Here is an 18543-nt window from a genome sequence, read left to right on the forward strand (position 1 = left end):
AGTTCCCTTTTTTCCGCGCCAACGACGCCAACGGATTTCGGGAATCATTATTAGTAGCTTTACCTGTTACTTTGTGTATTTTCTGGATTTATCTGTCTTTCTTCGGGAAGATGTCGACAAGGAAGTCGGGTTTCAAGCCCTGTCGAGAATGTGGCAAGCACATGTCTATTACCGACCCACACGAAGATTGTGTTTGGTGTCTTTCATCCGACCACGATGTGGATGGTTGTTCCAGCTGCCGCAAGATGAGCTCGAAGGCTCTTAAAGAAAGAGAGGCGAAGCTCTTTATCGCTCGGATGAAGAAGAAGGAAAAAAGAGGAAGAAGGAAGTCTGGATCAAGGTTGAGGTCGGCGTCCAAATCCACTTCGGGGCATGCTTCGAGAAGTAAGAAGCATAAGAAGAAGAGGAGGCATTCTTCACATCACTCCGATAAAGGTTCGGCACCGAAGTCGCCTACTCGACGTCGGAGAGAGTCAGTGTCTCCTTCTCCAGTCCCGACTTCACCTCCAGCTCCTTCTTCTCCGGTGACTTCGCCGGCTCCGGCTACATCTCCGGTGCCGGTGTCATCCCCGACGCCGTTTCCATCTCCGGCTCCAGCTTATTCTCCGGTTCCGTCTCCGTCTCCGGCCCCTGTTGAGGATCTTCAAGCCCCGGGTGAGACTGTGACGCCGCTTGTTCCACCGTCTGCGCCGGAAGGCCTGAGTCCCGTGATACCTGACCAGTATCCTGCATTCCCTGGTCCAGGTCAGGACCCCACGCATTATCTAAATGCCATGTACGGGGTGTTTTCAAGGGCCATGTATACCTCTGGTGCACCTGTGGGTCCGATGGGTCAGATGGCTTTTAATCTGGGAGTGCCGCAGGTCTACCCTCAAGCTCCATTCATGCCATTCTTTCCGGCGACGCCGTCTTGGCAGCTACCGGCGCCGAGAACATCGACGCCGCTTCCCTCTTCACCGGCACCGACTTGACTTCGTTTGACGCCGGCTGCCCCTGCGGATCCGCGTTCGGCGCCGTCGGATTCGAACACGGCGCCGCCGACGCCGCTGGTGCGGATTCGTTCCAGAAGGGAAGCACAGAGAGTGGTGGATGAGAGAAGATTTCTTTTGGAAGAGGCTGAAGAGGGAGAGTTAGTTGAATCTGATGAAGTGTTTGAAGAGCTAAAGGAGGCAAGTGGACTGGATTTGTCTCCAGAGTGGGAAATCACTCCACCATCAGATGAGCCCTCTAAAGATGCAGCGCCGTATCATGCGGTCATCAGGAAAGCTGCGGAGTTGTTAGACCTTCAGTTACCAACCACGGAGTTCAGGTCTAACATTCTTACTGAGGTACTGCATTCGCCTACTGCAGTCTCGGAGCCTTTGTTGCCCTTTAATGAGGCAATTATGGACCCTGTACTAGAGGTATGGCGCAAGCCTTTTTCAGCTCCTGCGGTCTCCAGGACAGTCGCAAGGAGATATAGAGCGGCTCCAGGGGACCCTGAGTTTTTAACTTCGCACCCATCGCCTGAGAGCTTGGTAGTTCAGGCGGCTTGTTCGGGAAGGTCAAAGGTGGCCTTTCCTCAGGTTCCAGGAGACAGAGAGGCCAAAAAGGTAGACCAATCGGCCAAAAAGGTCTTTTCATCAGCCAGTATGGCTCTTAAGTCGACAAACGCGTCGTGTTTGTTGGGGCGCTATATCCACGCGCTCATGGACTCAGCGAAGAAGTTGGCACCAAAGCTATCGGAAGAGGATAGGGCCGGCTTCAATGAAGTTCTGACTGATGCCCAGGCGGCTGCACGCCAAGTCATTCAAAGTGGACTGGACACAGCAGACTCAGTTGCCAGTCATGGGGTCTTCTGTCGCCACCAGGAGGGGTGCATGGCTAAAGTCCTCTGAATTCTCTTCGGATGTGCAGTCGACTTTACTGGACTTGCCTTTTGATGGGTCTGGTTTGTTTGGTAAGAAGGCGGATGCTGCTCTCGAATGCTTCAAGGAGAGTAAGGCTACGGCTAGGTCGTTGGGTCTTCAATCCCGGCCGAGAGGATCTTTCAAAAGATATAGGGGCTTTGGAAGGGCGACTTTTCGCTCTTATAGACCGACCCAGCAACAGCAGCAGCAACAACAGCAAGGTATCCAAGGGATACAGAGGAAGAATCAGGGGTCGCTCACGTGGCCGTCAACTCTCCTCCTCCTCTTCCTCTTCCTCAGCCCCTCCCACCACCGCAAAGCAGCCCTAGATTCGACATTCCGGATCATGTTGGTCCTGTGGGGAGCCGGCTTACCCATTTTCTGCAAGATTGGGAATCTGTAACTACAGATCTCTGGGTTCAGGATCTTGTAGAAAATGGGTATGCCCTTCCCTTTCGGGAATTCCCTCCAAATTACCCTCCTTGTCAAGGGGCTTGCTCGGAGGACCAGCGTCTTCTCCTGCAGGAGGACGTCCTGAAGTTGTTTCAAAAAGGTGCGATAGAGGTGGTTCCAGAGCAGGAGAGGGGTCAGGGATGCTACTCCCGGTATTTTCTGATTCCGAAAAAGGACGGCAGATTGCGTCCGATACTGGACCTCAGAATCCTGAACTTTTACCTGAAACAGGAGAAGTTCAAGAAGCTCACCCTTGCACAGGTTCTTCAAGCGCTGAATCAGGAGGACTGGATGGTGTCGCTCGACTTGCAGGATGCGTATTTTCACATCCCCATCCTGAAGTCGCACAGGAAGTATCTCCGGTTTACGGTAGGGTCGCAACATTATCAGTTTGCGGTCCTCCCGTTTGGTCTTATTTCGGCACCTCGAGTCTTCACTAAGGTGATGGCAGTGGTGGCAGCCCATCTCAGAAGGTCGGGGGTCTCAGTTTTTCCTTATTTAGACGACTGGCTGATCAAGGCGGAGTCGCCGGAGAAGGTGCTGCATCATCTGCAGGATTCAACTCGGCTGTTGTACAAATTGGGTTTTTCGATCAACGTGCCCAAATCTCACCTGGTGCCCTCTCAGCGCAACCTGTTCATAGGTGCGGTACTGGACACTACTGTTTGTCGAGCATTCCGTCCTCCTCAAAGGATTCTCGACATACAGGAAATGATTCCTTTATTTTACAACGTAGCGGTCGTTCCAGTTCTGAAGGTCCTTCGCCTGCTCGGTCTGTTCGCCTCCTGCATCCTGTTGGTCAACCATGCACGCTGGCACATGAGGGCGCTCCAGTGGTGCCTCCGCAAGCAGTGGTATCAGCATAAAGGAGATCTCAGGGAGTCGATCAGGATCTCCAGAGAAGCTGCAGCGGAACTATCTTGGTGGAGCGTGGAGGGCAATCTGTCCCTAGGATAGCCCTTCCATCTACCTCCATCGGTGGCCACGGTGATAACGGATGCATCCACTTTAGGGTGGGGTGCTCATCTGGGGGATCTGGAGATCAAGGGTCTTTGGTCTCCAGAGGAAAGGTTGCTTCACATCAACCTTTTGGAGTTACGGGCGATACGTTTGGCGCTCAAGGCCTTCCTCCCTTCCCTTCGCGGTCAGTCTGTTCAAGTCCAGACGGACAACACTACAGCGATGTGGTATATAAACAAACAGGGAGGAGTGGGGTCTCTTTGTCTCTTCAGAGAGGCCCTGCGTCTATGGTCCTGGGCTCAGGACCATCAGATTTGTCTGATGGCAAATCATCTGGCCGGGGTTCTGAACGTGCGTGCGGACAGTCTCAGTCGGCAGTTCTCCGCCGACCACGAGTGGAGGTTTCATCCGGAGGTAGTTCGTCACGTCTTTCGGATGTGGGGAACTCCTCGGGTGAACCTGTTCGCCACTCACGAGAATGCTCACTGCCCGTCATTCTGCAGTCTCCAGTATCCGATGCAGGGAGCGTTGGGGGACGCGTTTCAGTTGAGTTGGGGATCACGACTCCTTTACGCGTTTCCTCCCATACCCTTGATTCCTCGGGTTCTGAGGAAGATTCGCCAAGACTGGGCCCAAGTTATTTTGGTCGCCCCGGACTGGCCAAGAAGGGTGTGGTATACAGATCTTCTCCACCTCTCCTCGTGCCCTCTGCTCCGTCTCCCTCTGAGGGCAGACCTCCTCTCACAGTCGGAGGGGCAGGTTCTACACCCCCACCTCCAGAGCTTACACCTTCATGCCTGGAGATTGAACGGGGCAACCTGAATTCTTTCTCTCTCCCGCCAGATGTGGTGGATGTTATTTTATCGGCCAGGCGACACTCCACCAAATCTATATACTCATATAGGTGGTCTAAATTTGTGCTTTGGTGCGGAGAGAGGTCCATTGATCCCTTGAAGGCTCGTCTGTCTAACATTCTACAGTTTGCCCTTTCTCTGGCTCGGCAAGGCTTTGCTGTGGCTACTGTGAAAGGATACTTATCGGCTTTGTCGGCTTTCCTTTGTTTGCCGGATCAGCCGTCATTATTCAAGTCACCTATTGTTCTTCGTTTTATAAAGGGCCTTACAAACAAGTTTCCTCCAACTCCCTTTATTATGCCTCAATGGGACTTAAACCTTGTATTAACTTATCTTATGGGTTCTCCCTTCGAGCCCTTACACAAATGTCCCTTGAGGCTGTTGTCCTTTAAGACGGTATTCCTTATTGCAATCACCTCGGCAAGGAGGGTAAGTGAGCTTTAAGCTCTTAGTTCAAAACCCCCATTCTTGACTGTGCATGCTGAACGAATGGTACTCTGGACCAGGGCTGCGTTTTTGCCTAAGGTGGTAACTCCTTTCCATCTGGGGCAGTCCATTACCCTTCCTTCCTTCTATCCTCCCCCTCACCCTTCCAAGGAGGAGGAGCGGCTTCACCGCTTGGACCCTAAGAGGGCGGTGAGCTTCTACCTGGACAGGACAAAGGACTTCAGGGTTGATGACCAGCTCTTCGTGGGCTTTGCTGGCTGCAGGAAAGGTCGAGCAGTGCACAAGCGCACCCTTTCCAGATGGATTGTCTGGTGCATCAAGATTTGCTACTCCCTGGCTGGTAAGGAACCTCCGGAGGGTTTGAGAGCTCATTCCACTAGAGCAAAGTCTTCCACGTCTGCTTTGTCTAGGGGTGTTCCTGTGGAGGACATTTGTAGGGCGGCAACTTGGGCCTCCCTCCACACCTTCGCAAAACATTATTGCTTGGATACCGAGGTGAGGAGGGACGGTCATTTTGCGCGATCCGTCCTTCAGGATTTTCTGGTATAGAAGGGTGGACACCCTCCTCCGGGAGTGGGGACTGCTGTGGAATCTATTCACAAGGTGAGGAATCCACTGGCAGATGTATCCATCAGAAGAACAAGTTACTTACCTTCGGTAACGCTTTTTCTGGTGGATACAGTATCTGCCTGTGGATTCCTCACTGACCCACCTGCCTCCCCGTTCATCTTTCTATACCTGTAATTCTATGCCTGTAATTCTATTGATGGTGTTTCAAATGTATTTATTACTGTCAAAGGCATTTTTATTTTTTGTGCTTTGTTATTTATTTTCCACACTGTGTGTGTGTTGCTTTGCATATCATGTACTGTGTATACGGTGTATATATTGCTGTCAGTCTGTCCGTGTGCCTCGAAGGCACGGAAAAAAGGGCGGAACTGACGTCATCACGCCGATGAGGTCTTCTTATGGAGCCGGTGACGTCAGCGGAGTCGCGAGCGGAGCCGTGTCTCTGTGACGTCGTCTTCGACCCCATCGGCGTGGACTGCTACAAAAGTTTCCGAATGTTGCTGGCACAGGGGATATTCACAAGGTGAGGAATCCACAGGCAGATACTGTATCCATCAGAAAAAGCGTTACCGAAGGTAAGTAACTTGTTCTTTAGGCCTGATGTCTTCCTGCACAGCAATAATACCACATACTTGTCTACATATGCTTCCCCTTCAACGCACTCTGCAATCTCAATGGTCTCAAGTGGAGAGGCATCTTAAGATGTAGAATTGGTAGGGCGAGCAACTCATCACTCTTTGCAGTAGTGGAGCAGCAACAACTTGTTGCAAGGCCGGCCCTTCAAAGCCCCAATCTCATCAAATCGCCATTACAACAGATGCATTTTTTCAGGGATGGGGAGCACATATGCAAGATCTCACAGTTAACGGTCAATGGACAATGGCTCTGACACATCTGCATATCAATCATCTAGAGCTGCTATCAATGCAGCTAGCCCTCAAAGCTTTTCACAATCACCTACACCAGAAAGTAGTACTAATATGAACAGAAAATATGACTGCACTCCATTATATTCAAAAACAGGGAGGGGCACACACTCCTCATAGCTATCCCTCCTATCAGAGCGCATCTGGCACTGGGCAATCCATCACTAAATCCTCCTCTTAGGATAATCCCTACCTGAGGTGGACAGCAACTTCACAGATTTGGTTAGCAGGACACAATAGCAGGTGCACGAGTAGGAGATCAATGTGCCTCTACTTCGCTCTTACGTCAAAAGATGGGGGACACCGGGCATAGATTTGTTTACCACTCACCTCAGCACCCAATGCCAAAACCTCGCCTCCAGGTTCCCCCATTCCCAATCCAAGGGCAATGCCCTATGGATGAATTTGAGTATTTGCCTACACTTTTCTTCCTCTCCCGCTCATTCGATATGTAGTTCAGAAGTTAACACAAACATCTCTAACACTAATCTTAATATCCCCAACATGGGCATGGCAGGCATGGTTCACAACCCTACTGCAACTATCTTTAGTGCCACACAAGAAACAACCTCTTTGGCCACACCTACTAACTCAAGATCAAGGAAGAGTGATGCTCCCCAATCCCAAACAACTCAGTCTAGCGATTTGGCTCCTGAAATCCTAGAATTCGGGCATTTAAAATTTCCAGAAGAATTTATGGATATCCTTAAACAAGCTTGTAGGCTACAACTGGTGAATGTTGACATTGCTATGCATTCTGTCCATCAATTGTTCTTTTTGCATTTGTTACCCCGAGTGGGATGGGTACCGGGCTCTCCATGCCACTGGAGTCAAGCTATCCTGTCTGATGAGGGTTGAAACCCCGAAACTGGTCCTAGTATACTTGTTTCCAGTCCAAGGAAGACCTGGCCTGGCAGTTCGGGCTGGACTGTTCCCATTGGGCACAGGGTCAAGACTGATTTGCATATGACTGGGTTCAAACTGGAATGGCATGGTGACCAAAAAAATGATTGATTTAGGCCCAGATCTCTGTACTGGGGTGAATGTATGACATTGTTCTGCATTCTGTCCATCAATTATTCTTTTTGCATACAACTAGAGCATGCTATGCTACAAAATGTAAATGTTTTGTACAGTACTGTACAAATAAACAAATTCAGCCTTTAGCACCTACAGTGCAAGACATTATAGGCTATCTTTTCCATCAACAGCAAACAGGGCTTGCCTGCACAGCTATCAGATTACACTTAGCAGCACTAGCTGCCTACATACAAAACAGGCAATAGATGGGCCTGTTTAAAGTACCAGTAATCAAAGCTTTCATGGAAGGACTTTTAGTTATCCTGCCATCCACTCCACCAGCCCCAGTCTCGAACAAAGCATTGTCCTTAAAAGGCTTATGGGCCGACCATTCGAACCACTTAATTCATGTCAGCTCCAATTTCTAACTTGGAAAGCTACCTTTCCAGTGGCAATCACATCTCTCAGAAGGATAAGTGAATTACAGGAACTTACTCTGGAAGAACCTTTCTTTAAAATGTACCCAAACAAATTAGTTCTACGAACGAAACCAACATTTCTATCCAAAGTGGTCTCAACCTTTCATAAAAATCAGACCATAGAGCTACCAGTATTTTTTCCTAAAGCAGACACAATAGCAGAGCAGGTCCTACATACATTAGATGTTAAAGGGGCTATCATGTTCTAGATAGACAGAACAAAATCTTTCCAAAACACACAACAGCTTTTTGTTGCTTTTAACAAACCTCACCAGGGGCACCAATATCCAAAGCAGAAATTGCTCAGTGGATAGTTGGGTGCATTCAGCCATGTTATCAAAAAGCCAAAAGGGTGCTCAGAGTACCACCACAGGCTCATTCCACACATAAACAAGGAGCCACTATGGCTTTCCTTGGAAATATCCCTAAAGAGGATATTAGTAAAGAAGCAACATGGAATAACCCACATAAATTTACTAAACACCACTGTGTTGTTGTATTCACGGATCAACAAGCAAGAGTGGGTCAAGCTGTACTTAAGACACTATTTCAAATAAGTACTTCAACAAATTGCAAGCCACCGCTAAGGGAAGCTTTGTATTTGATGCTAAGCGTATGCATCTGTGGCCAACACATGCTACAAATGGAATGTTACCCTGTAAACATCTGTTCGTAGCGTGTAGTGCTGGAGATTAATATGCACCCACCATCCACCCTGGAAGATTTTGGTGGCATTACTTCCTTATAGTTCGAAACCCAATTTATACACTAGCAAGTATACGCATGTTTCTTTATTCTGTCACTTTATTGCTCCTTTTTTCTAACGCTCACCCAATGAGCCACAAACAATCTAACAGAGGAGCCAAGCAACATGCACAATACGTACCGGAGGAGTCACTATACCTCGTGACTTGAAGACTTCTTCAAAGAAAAACATTTTGTAAATGTTCAAGCCCAACACTGGATGGTAGGATAACGGTAAGCATATGAATCTAGGGCACTACACGCTATGAATAGATGCTTATAGGGCAAGTAGCATATTCCTTATGCAAGGCTGTTGTGCCTGTTCCAAGCCCTTTTCCCTGTGCTAGAATTCTCCTCTCTGTTTTCCAAAAGGCAAGTCTCGGTTTATATGATAAGAAGTGCTGTGTTGGAAATCAGCAACTGTGCCTCTGTGTTGTGTCTTAACATTAGGAGATTGTGCTGACCGATCACAGAAAAACAGGGCGCCATGTTGTTCAACCTTGTATGAAATGTTCAGACTGAATCCCAAGAAGAAGAACTGAATAACAATAACATGTACAATGTATTTCTAAAATAATATCATGGCACAAAAATAAATGTGTATTTTTTAGCTGTACAAAGCAAAGGCAGCCGAAAACGTGTAGTTAGGCTAAAATAAGGGAGAATTAGAGTGGGCCCTAAAGGAAACTTCCTACACCCCTCCTTGGTCGGGAAAGTAACTGAGCGACTAACTAAATAAACACAGGCACAAGCTAAGCACATTCAAACTGATGCTACCAAGCATTTCATACAAAACAAATCATAGTCATAACAAAAAACATGATACGACAGTTTCGAAAAATATGACAAACTTACGGTGAGCTGGAGGCGCCCAGGATGTCTTACACAAGTTCAATGTTGAATGAATCCAGACGGATTCAGCCTCCGCAGACTTTTCTTTTTTGTGGTTGTTTATTGTGAGCTAGGTATAGTATAATATGCTATAATGTATTTACTAAAACTGGAGCTTAATATAGATTTTCAAGTGTGTAGTCAAAAAAATACCTTGGTGTACAATCGTATTGCCAAGTGAAAGGTCAGCTGTTGGTCATTGCTGTGTGAACATTTCCTGGTTCTTGTGAATTGTAGTTTTTGGCAAGGGAGCATATTGGTACAGTAAATTTGGCCTGCAATTAGGTAACACACCTGTTTATGCACAAAAGTAGGGGGATGCTCTGTCAACCAGTCCAAACTACTGACCCACCCGAGGACACTGTAGAGTGAACACACTGGGGCTGGGCTGAATCCCTGTGACGGGAGTAGGGGGATTGTCGTTAATGTAGGACCCCGCATTCATTTACATATCACAGGGTGCAAGATGAATGTCCTGCAATTTATACATCATGTCCCTTGTAAGTTTATGTCGATCGAGATGGTTGTTGCTGTCATAATGGTGTATTGTTTCAGAATAAAAATAGTTAAAAACAAAAAAAACAAAAAAGTGAGTGAGTTAATTATTATCTACAGTGGTTTAAGTGTCTTAATTAGATACTTGGAGTGTGAAAGACTGCTTTGCAAATGAGGTGTAGTACGTTAATTTTTAATAGGTTCACACTGCAAAAGGAAAAGGTTATTTATCTGTAGGAATAGTTTCTAGATTTCCCCAAGACGAGTAAGCTCTCAAATTAATCTATGACCGGTAAAATGAAATCTGAAGATTGTAACTACATTTTGGGTCTTGGTGAGATTCAAAGTTAAAGTGATGAGGAACCAAACTGGCTCCTTTTGATACCAAAAAGCATTATTTAAACAAACAGGTTGCTTTTCAAAGCCCACCCACCAAGTGGCAGAATGATGCACCGTATTTGAATCTAGAATAGCTTCAAACTCTAACAACTAGTCCCAGATAAATAAACCCGTTCCATAAGTAAAACTGTTCCTTGCCTTTTAGCTTCATATGAGTCTTTTCTACATATTTCCTAAATGTATTTTAGAAGTAAATTTGTCTTAAAGTTCAACAGCCTACAATTTGCAACTGGTTCGTGACATTTGACAGACAGTATTTCAGAAAGATGGGGACTTTTCATCTCAATTTAAAATTGTTTCCTTTCTTTCTCAGCACAAGTACACATCTGTTGCTGAGGTTCAGACCCATTTGGAAGATGAGTATGTGCAGTCACCGCTATCAGGGGTAAGAGTCAGTTGATACTGTGGGTTCGACTGCTCTAGTTATATGTTGGGTGGTAAATGTCACTGTTCGCTATTATCTGCCAGTGTTTGGCACAATACCTCTGCTTCTCATTATTAGACCAAAGTTCTGGATGGAGAGGTCTCTGTTATGTACGTTTAGGGGACGGCATAATTGGAAATATCTGTAGTCCTGATTATTAGAAAATGTTTTGAATGGAGATGGCTGATCCCTAAAATGTGTCATTGACATGTTTGTCGTCCTTGTTCTGGGATGCAAGCATTGATTGTATTGCTTCAAGCTTCCTGCTATTACAAAAGTCCATGCTAAATGATGTTCACAACTAGCAGTTGAGGGAGTGCAGGAACGTCATACTGTTGACGTGTAAGCTTTGAATCTTTGAGCATTACCCCATTCGAGACCAGCAGCTCTAAAATTCTGAATGTTGATGGTACTCGCACACTGATACTCTGAACATTTAGAGCTCTGTCCCTGTAGTGTTTTTACTTTTGTAACCCATTTTCTTCCGCTATGTTTTAGGGAGAAGAGGATGTTGATCAGGTTCCTTCAGAAGTCCTGTACCAGGGGCTGCTTCCCAGTCTTCCTCAGTATATGGTGAGTCATCTTCCACAGAACGCCAACCTTCTCAACCCTGTTCTGGTTGTACACTGGTTTTATCACATTCCCTGCTATTTGTTTTAATGTATCCCCCCTCATCAGCCCTCTCAGTGATTTTAGTTTGAATTGTGTTGCAAGGATGAATATGTAGATGTTAAATCTTAGTGTTCTGGGGTTCCATAATACTAAGATACTACAACCTAGTGAACAATATTGTAAATTGTGCTCTGTAATCTGGACAAAGACTACAAACATGCATAGTCATGCTCCTTGTTGCCGTGGCACCACCACATACTCATAAATCTTAAAATAGCACTCAGAATGTGCTGCTTATTTGCGCCAGCTTTGTTTGCAAGGTCTACAGAAATGATCGGATTGAGGTACCCATCACTAAATCTTTGCCAGCTGTGGGAGTAGCCAATACGCAGCTTCCACATCGAGAGGATACCATGCATTTTCTGTGGATAGATTTTTAGTCTCACTGATACCACAGACTTGAGACCATGTGTTTGAAAATTTAAAAAAAGCAAGTTTCGAGTTCTACTTCGGATTTTGCCTCTTCAGTAGCAGCGTTATGTACTCTAGATCAAAGACCCCTCTCCTAATAAGCATATTTTGTAGCATGTGTGGCGGAAGATAGACATTTGCATTCTTCAGCCATCTAATGTTTGACTGAGTTTTTTTCTACGACGTTTTGAGTCATGGAATGGTGTGTGACTCCACCCTTCGTCCAGAATGTGCATGGGTATTGACACCACCTTAGATTTTTCTTTTTTTTTACCATCAGGTTTGTATATGTTCAACAATGGCTGCTCGTGTTCCTTGCTGCTTTTTCAGGCATAACTGTTCTGCTGCTCAAGACCGATGACACTGCACAGTTGTCCTGGTTGGTACACCGCTTTTCTTTGACCGGCTGCTTTGCCTCAATGCCCAGTAGACCATGTCCCTGACTTGATCGAGTCCTCTTTGATCCCTGCGGACTGCAGCTTGGGAGAATGCCGACGTGAAGGGTCTGATCGAACATACACCCTTCTAATTTTGACCAAGGTGCAACAATAATTACCATTTAGTGGACCAGCACAAGTCGATGCTGAGGGTCCATTCAACGCTGAGATAAGAACGCACCAATTCTTGAGAGACTGGCTGAGGAACTTGATGCCGGGTTAAAGCAGCTGTTTATAATCCCAGAAACTGTTAACCATGCTGCTTCGGATTCCCTAGATTTGGAGACTATTTTTTAAGGAGGAACTTGCCGTTGATGCACAACTAAACCTGCTGCCCGTGATGCATTCCAAAAAGACAACAAAGGATCAAAACGTCGACTTTTCTAACAGTACTGCAATCTATCCATTGTGTAAATTACATTTTGGTTCCTGTTGGCTTGAGCTTACTTTATATTGTAACATACTCTTTGCCTGCTATTTTGTTTCCTTCTCATTTTTTCCCTTTTGTCAAGCTCGATACAGGATTGTGTCCTTGTTTCACCTGTTTCGTTGTCTTTACCTTGTTTAAATCTTTTTGCACTGTTTTAAATAAATGTTCCTCTGTCCGGCTGGACATTGGAAGACTGTCCATAGTTCTCATTGTAGTCTATGTTGAAATGTTTTTCATTATCTACACCTAAGCCAAGGACCGCTGTTCGCTCTAAATAAAAAAAAAACAATACACCATGTGACATCATCTCTTTGAACTAAATGTCACAATTTTAATTTTGATGAGTGGAATTCACAATGTTTGTCCTCTTGTTTTGTCAGTGTTTAATCTGATTTTACAGTCCCAGACCAGCAACCATTTTTTATTTGCACTTTTTATTGCAATGTTATAGTGCAAGGCTGTTTGGATATTGACTAAGTGCAGAACAAACAGTTCCACAGGTATCTATATTGCAATATTGAACATACCTTCATTTCCATATCTCTGTTTATGTGCATGCTCCATTTATCATTCAAGTGCTTCCTGGTGCAGATTTATTGAGCATTAGAGGCGTTTGCCCGTACCCATATGGAGCAGGGTAATGGAATATCTCGATTTGAGGAATTGTCCTTCAGCTTGAACTGATAAACCTTTTAGGTCAGCTGATCATGCTTCATATTGACTCACCACAGGTAGCAGGAGGTCATTAGAGTTAAACACCAGACTTGTGAGTAGGGTTCATGGCAAAGCCTACCTTAAAGGGGTGGGGAAGGTCATTTTTAAAGAAGCTGTCATCAGCTAAGAGTAAGATTAATTAAGAGGACCAAAATAATGTGTTAGAGATATACAGAAGTATGGTTGGTATGCTGCTTTTTAGGTCAACCTTGGGCAATGCATGCGCTTCTCTGCGAGGCATGCTGTTTTCAGGTAGGGACTTGAAGCTCCGCCCTCTCTCTGCCCATGTTTTTAATTGGCTTGTCATTGTCCACTGTAAACTGTGGCTGCTCATTGGTTAATAGTTTTAGCAGTCCCTCCTTAGTTCCGTCTTGTCTCATTTTGTAACCTCCCATTGCAACACCTCCTGTTACTTGTGTTACTCGGAAGACTTTAATTACAGCCTCTGAGCTCTATTTTCTCAAATAGCTTTGTCCTGCCTGCTGTTGCAGGCAGGACACGCTCTCTCCGAACACTATTTTTTATTTTTATAGCATGAACACATTTTCAATGCAATAGGTCTTGTATTTGCAAAAGTTTAAGCTATTGGCATTGTAAATGACAATGCCTTTTATTTATCCGTTTTAAAAACAACACATAAATAAAAGGCATTGCCATTTACAATGTCAATAGCTCAAACTCTCATAAATGCGAGACCTATTGCATTGCAAATTTATTTTTATTTTTTCCAGCCAACGGGTTCGAACGTGTGCTAATTGGGCTCCGCTTTCCGTGTCTAGCATTGTTTACTGCCGGGCCCACTCGATCGCTTGACTCCTGTACTTATGGAAATATTAACTTTGATGGAACCTGGGTCCCGTTTTACTTTTCTACTCGACGTACACCAAACATCAAGCTTCTCTCGAAGATTCAAAGTTGGCTCTTTGAGCCCCTCTCGGGGTACTTTGCCTATTGTCTCAAGAAGCCCGTCGAAGAGAATGCAAGGACAGTGATGAAAGAAATGACACCGTTCTTGTATTACCCAAGTGCCATTCCAAGTTTCCCTGGACTGACCATCATCAAGTCTGCAATCTCTGCCTCTCCGCTGTTTATGATAAAACCACGTGTGAGGGCTGCCTCACCATCCGGTTGACGAAAACTCTTTAGTACTGTTGCAAGCAGAGGTGGGCCCATTGAAGAATGTACAGACAGGAATCCAACAACACCCCTGAAAACTTCTGGAAGTATTGCATTGAAGCGGAGGAAGAGGTTGGTCCCTCAGACCAGTACAGCTTTGAGGTGAGCTCCCCCTCCGAGTCCGAGGGAGAACAACAGCAGGACCCTGGTGCTTTGTAACCGCGGAAGACTTTGACATCAACACACAAACCATGCCTGTGTAGTGGCCACATGTAGAGGCTTAGCACTTATTGTGCCACCCTTAGAAGTCCTGTACCCTTACACACACACACACACACACACACACATACACACACATACACACACACACACACACACACACACACACACACACACACACACACACACACACACACACACACACACACACACACACACACACACACACACACACACTGCCTTGGCAGGCTGCTTGTTTTGGTGCAGAATAAAGTGAAGAGTCGACATGGCGCACATCTCTGTGTGCCATGCCTACAAACCACTGCCCTGGCATAGATCAGTAACCCCTCTTGCTGGGTGCACTATACCAGTTGTGAGGGTACAGGTTCATGAGCCCTGTACCCCTACAGTGTATAAGTCCATTCTTAGACAAGTGCAGGGCTGCCATTAAAAGTATATGGTGCTGGGAAGTTGTCATTACGAACTCCACAGCACCATATTGGCTACACTGAAAACTGAAAAGTTTGGTATCAAACTTCTCAGCACATTAAACCCACACTGATGCCAGTGTGAGATTTAAAGAAAAATGCACACAGAGGGCATCTTAGAGATGCCCCCTGAAAACTAACCCACCTCTAGTGTCCAGGCTGAGTGGCTGCTTTCAGCTGCCACCGCCAGACATGTTTCTGGACCCCTGGGTCGAGAGCTTGCTGCTCTCTGAGGCCTGAAACAATGCACATCCTGGGACGAGGTGCCAAGCCTCCTCCCCCAGGATGGGCAGGGTTCAAGAAGGGGAAGATTCAAAGGCTTGCCGCCTTTGTGAGCTCCCCAAGGCCACTTGCTGCTCTCAGCAACTGGTCCTCACTGGTTCTGATCTTCACTTTGGGCGGGAGAACGAGCGGGAAAATCAAGTGAGAAAGAGAGGTGTGCCCACCTCTGCCAACTCCACTCCTCGGGTGGTGAGGTAAAGCACAACTCTCAGTCCACGCCATCTTGAAGATTGGGGGACCCAGCCAACCAGGGACAGGCTCATGCCCCCCTCCCACTGGAAGGTGGCATAATAGGGGGTGTACCCACCCCAGGGAAGGGACCCATTGGTCCCTGCTTTTACCTACCTGTAACGCCCCTAAATCTAGTATTTAGGGGCACCCCTGGACCTTGCTTCCTCAGACATGAGCCTGCAACAAGAAAAGAAGGACCGAACAGCTGTGCCGAAGCTAACAAGAGAAAGACGGCCACTGACTTGGCCCCAGCCCTACCGGCATGTCTCCGCCTCAAACCTGCTCCTGCGAAATCCCGGTGTGTTCTGCAGCCAGCATCCTCAAAAACCCCGGAGGACCTGCCTGCCTTCAAGTACAAAGACTTTGTCTCCTGTGAACACCAGATTTGTTCACCGGCAACCTCTGGCTCCGGCCGGACACCGCGAGTCCGCCCCACTCTGCACCCGCCGGCCCGAGCTCGAGTGGGCAAACACCATGAGGAGGTCAACCCAGCGATCCTTACCCAAGATCCGGCGACCCCTGACCTGCCTCAATCCTCCAGCTGACGCCTGCAGCCTAAATCCTGAAGGTCCCCCTAACCGCGACCAGGAGCTGGTTAGAAGATCCGACCCCAAAAGGCACCCTTGTACCTGACACCCCACGGCCTTGTGTGCCCAAACAGACGGTGCCTAACCAACCCCTAACTCCCCAACTTACCTCTCGAAGTGGTGGTCGCACCCAGAAGACCTTCATCTCCCTGCCTGCAGCGCTTTTGCAAACCAGAGGTTCTCCATTGAAACCAACAGGGCGCCCGATGTCGAAACAGCACCCTGCACCCAGCCGCCCTAGTGCCGCTGAGGGTGTACCTTTGGTGCTAATTTGCTTCTCCATTTGCACTGAGCTAAAGTCCAGGAGCTTTGCTCCCGCAACCCAGTGGCCTGCTTGCTAGCAGCCACCAACTGGAGGCCTCCTATCCCTTGGATAACATTGGGCCTCACACCTCTGCACCCGGCTGCCCTAGTGCCGCTGAGGGTGTAATGAGAGTGCATCCTTGACCCTTTTTCTAACCCCAGAAGCTCAAATCCAAAGACCGATTACTTACCTGGTAACTGTTAACTTAATTTCTCTCCATAGGAATCCATTGACTGTTTTTCTCTGAAAAATGTTCCAAGTGTGGAGTTGATTTGTATGGAAACCAGAAAAATAAAAATTGTGCAGAACTGATTTTACTTACGTTTTCTCTAGGAAATGTCCCAGTGTGATATCTAGGCAAATCACACTGAGTAGAAAAAGTAATCTAAAAAGTAATCTCAAAAGTAACGGAAAAGTAACTTACCTGTAACTTTCATTGCAAAGTTGATACAAGGTATATGTACAGCATTTCACAGTATTGCTTTACCAGTAATTCAAACTGTAACCATTTCAAAGTACATTTACAGTTGCATTTCAAACTGTATATTTACTGCAAAGTATTTATCCACTTTACCTGTGCCAGGTTTGGTTGGTTCTAGACAATAAAATAACTAAAAGAAATTTTTTATACAAAACCAATTGGTCTGAAGTTCAGTTTTTGAGTGTGTGAAATAATTTGCTGATTGAGTGGGTACAACAAATGCTTAACACTGTCCTCTGATATTGCCTTACTGCTCGACCACACTACCACAAATAGATAGTAAGGTTCTATCTAACTTTGCCTCTGCCTACCTTTGGGGTTCCACTGGACTCCGTGCACACTACCTCACTTTGGTATAGTATATACAGAGCCAGCTTCTTACAACCACTACATACTGTCATAAGATTTCCACATGGTAACACTTCAAGAAGTGCCCCCACTTTTACAACAGGGTGACTTTATGTCTACTCTAGACTTTAAGGACGCATATTTCCACATTCCAATTCACCCCGCTCATCGCAAATATCTCAGATTTGTGATAGCGGGTCAACATTACCAATTCAAAGTACCACCGTTTGGAGTGACCACTGCTCCCAGAGTTTATACCAAATGCCTGGCAGTAGTCCCAGCTCATCTGATAAGACAGCACATCCGCGTCTTCCCCCTACCTGGACGATTGGCTCATCAAAGTCAGCTTTTACCAGAAGTCTCTCCAACACACTCAATCCACAATTCACCTACTACATCAACCAGGGTTTACAGTGAATGCTTTGAAGTCCCATCTGCAGCCTTCAGGCACACAGCCTTATCTGGGAGCCACTATAGACACTCAAAAAGCTCTAGCCTCTCCCAATGCAGCCAGAATTCAGTGTTTCAGTCTGTTCTCACTCAGTTTCAGTCCAACCACTCATTACCAGCCAGAGTCTTCATGCAACTGCTGGGAATTATGGCGTCTTGCATTATAATCGTACCCCATGCAAGACTTCACATGGGTCCCCTTCAAGAATGCTTAGCAACTCAGGAGAACCAGTAGCAGGGTCGTTTAATCGATCTAGTGTTGGTAGACGGCCGCACCCATCACTCTCTGCAGTGGTGGAACACACAACATTTATCAAAAGGGGGGACTCTCATCGAGCTTGTTCTACAGACAGTGCTAACGCAGACGCATCACTCACCGTTTGGGGTGCTCACTTACAGGATCACACAATCCAAGGCTTATGGAGTCAAAAGCACAAAAAACTCCATATAAACCACCTAGAGCTGCTAGCAGTGTTTCTAGCGCTCAAAGCCTTTTAAACTACCCTCGTAGGCAAAGCTGTCCTAGTCCAAACAGACACCATGACAGCTATGTACTATACACAAAAGCAGGGGGGGGGGGGGAGGGGGAAGGCACACTCTCCAACCATCACGCCTAGCACAAGTCATTTGGAAATGGGCCATACACCACAGAATTTATCTCCTGGCAGAACACCTTTCAGGAGTCATCAATCAGATTGTTGACCTTCTGAGCAGACAGAGGCGGCAAATCCACGAGTTGAAACTTCATCCTCAGGTTCTCCTCTCCTACTTTGAGGAATGGGCATTTCCTCAGATAGACCTGTTCGTCACAGCAGAAAACGC

The 18543-nt window shown here is 46.5% G+C and overlaps 1 protein-coding gene across 3 annotated transcripts in view; it reads left to right on the forward strand.

Moving 5' to 3' along the window:
• The window catches only part of LOC146871775 (striatin-interacting protein 1), a 513622-nt gene that overhangs the window by 433474 nt on the left and 61605 nt on the right, over nucleotides 1-18543 (forward strand). For all 3 annotated transcript variants that reach the window (XM_085651361.1, XM_085651345.1, XM_085651354.1), the window contains exons 13-14: nucleotides 10441-10512; nucleotides 11050-11124. In XM_085651361.1, coding sequence (XP_085507487.1) covers nucleotides 10441-10512; nucleotides 11050-11124 — 147 coding nt within the window. The remainder of the gene's footprint in view (nucleotides 1-10440; nucleotides 10513-11049; nucleotides 11125-18543) is intronic.

The sequence above is a fragment of the Triturus cristatus genome, chromosome 1_1 (genome assembly GCF_964204655.1).
Source record: "Triturus cristatus chromosome 1_1, aTriCri1.1, whole genome shotgun sequence".
Taxonomy (NCBI): domain Eukaryota; kingdom Metazoa; phylum Chordata; class Amphibia; order Caudata; family Salamandridae; genus Triturus; species Triturus cristatus.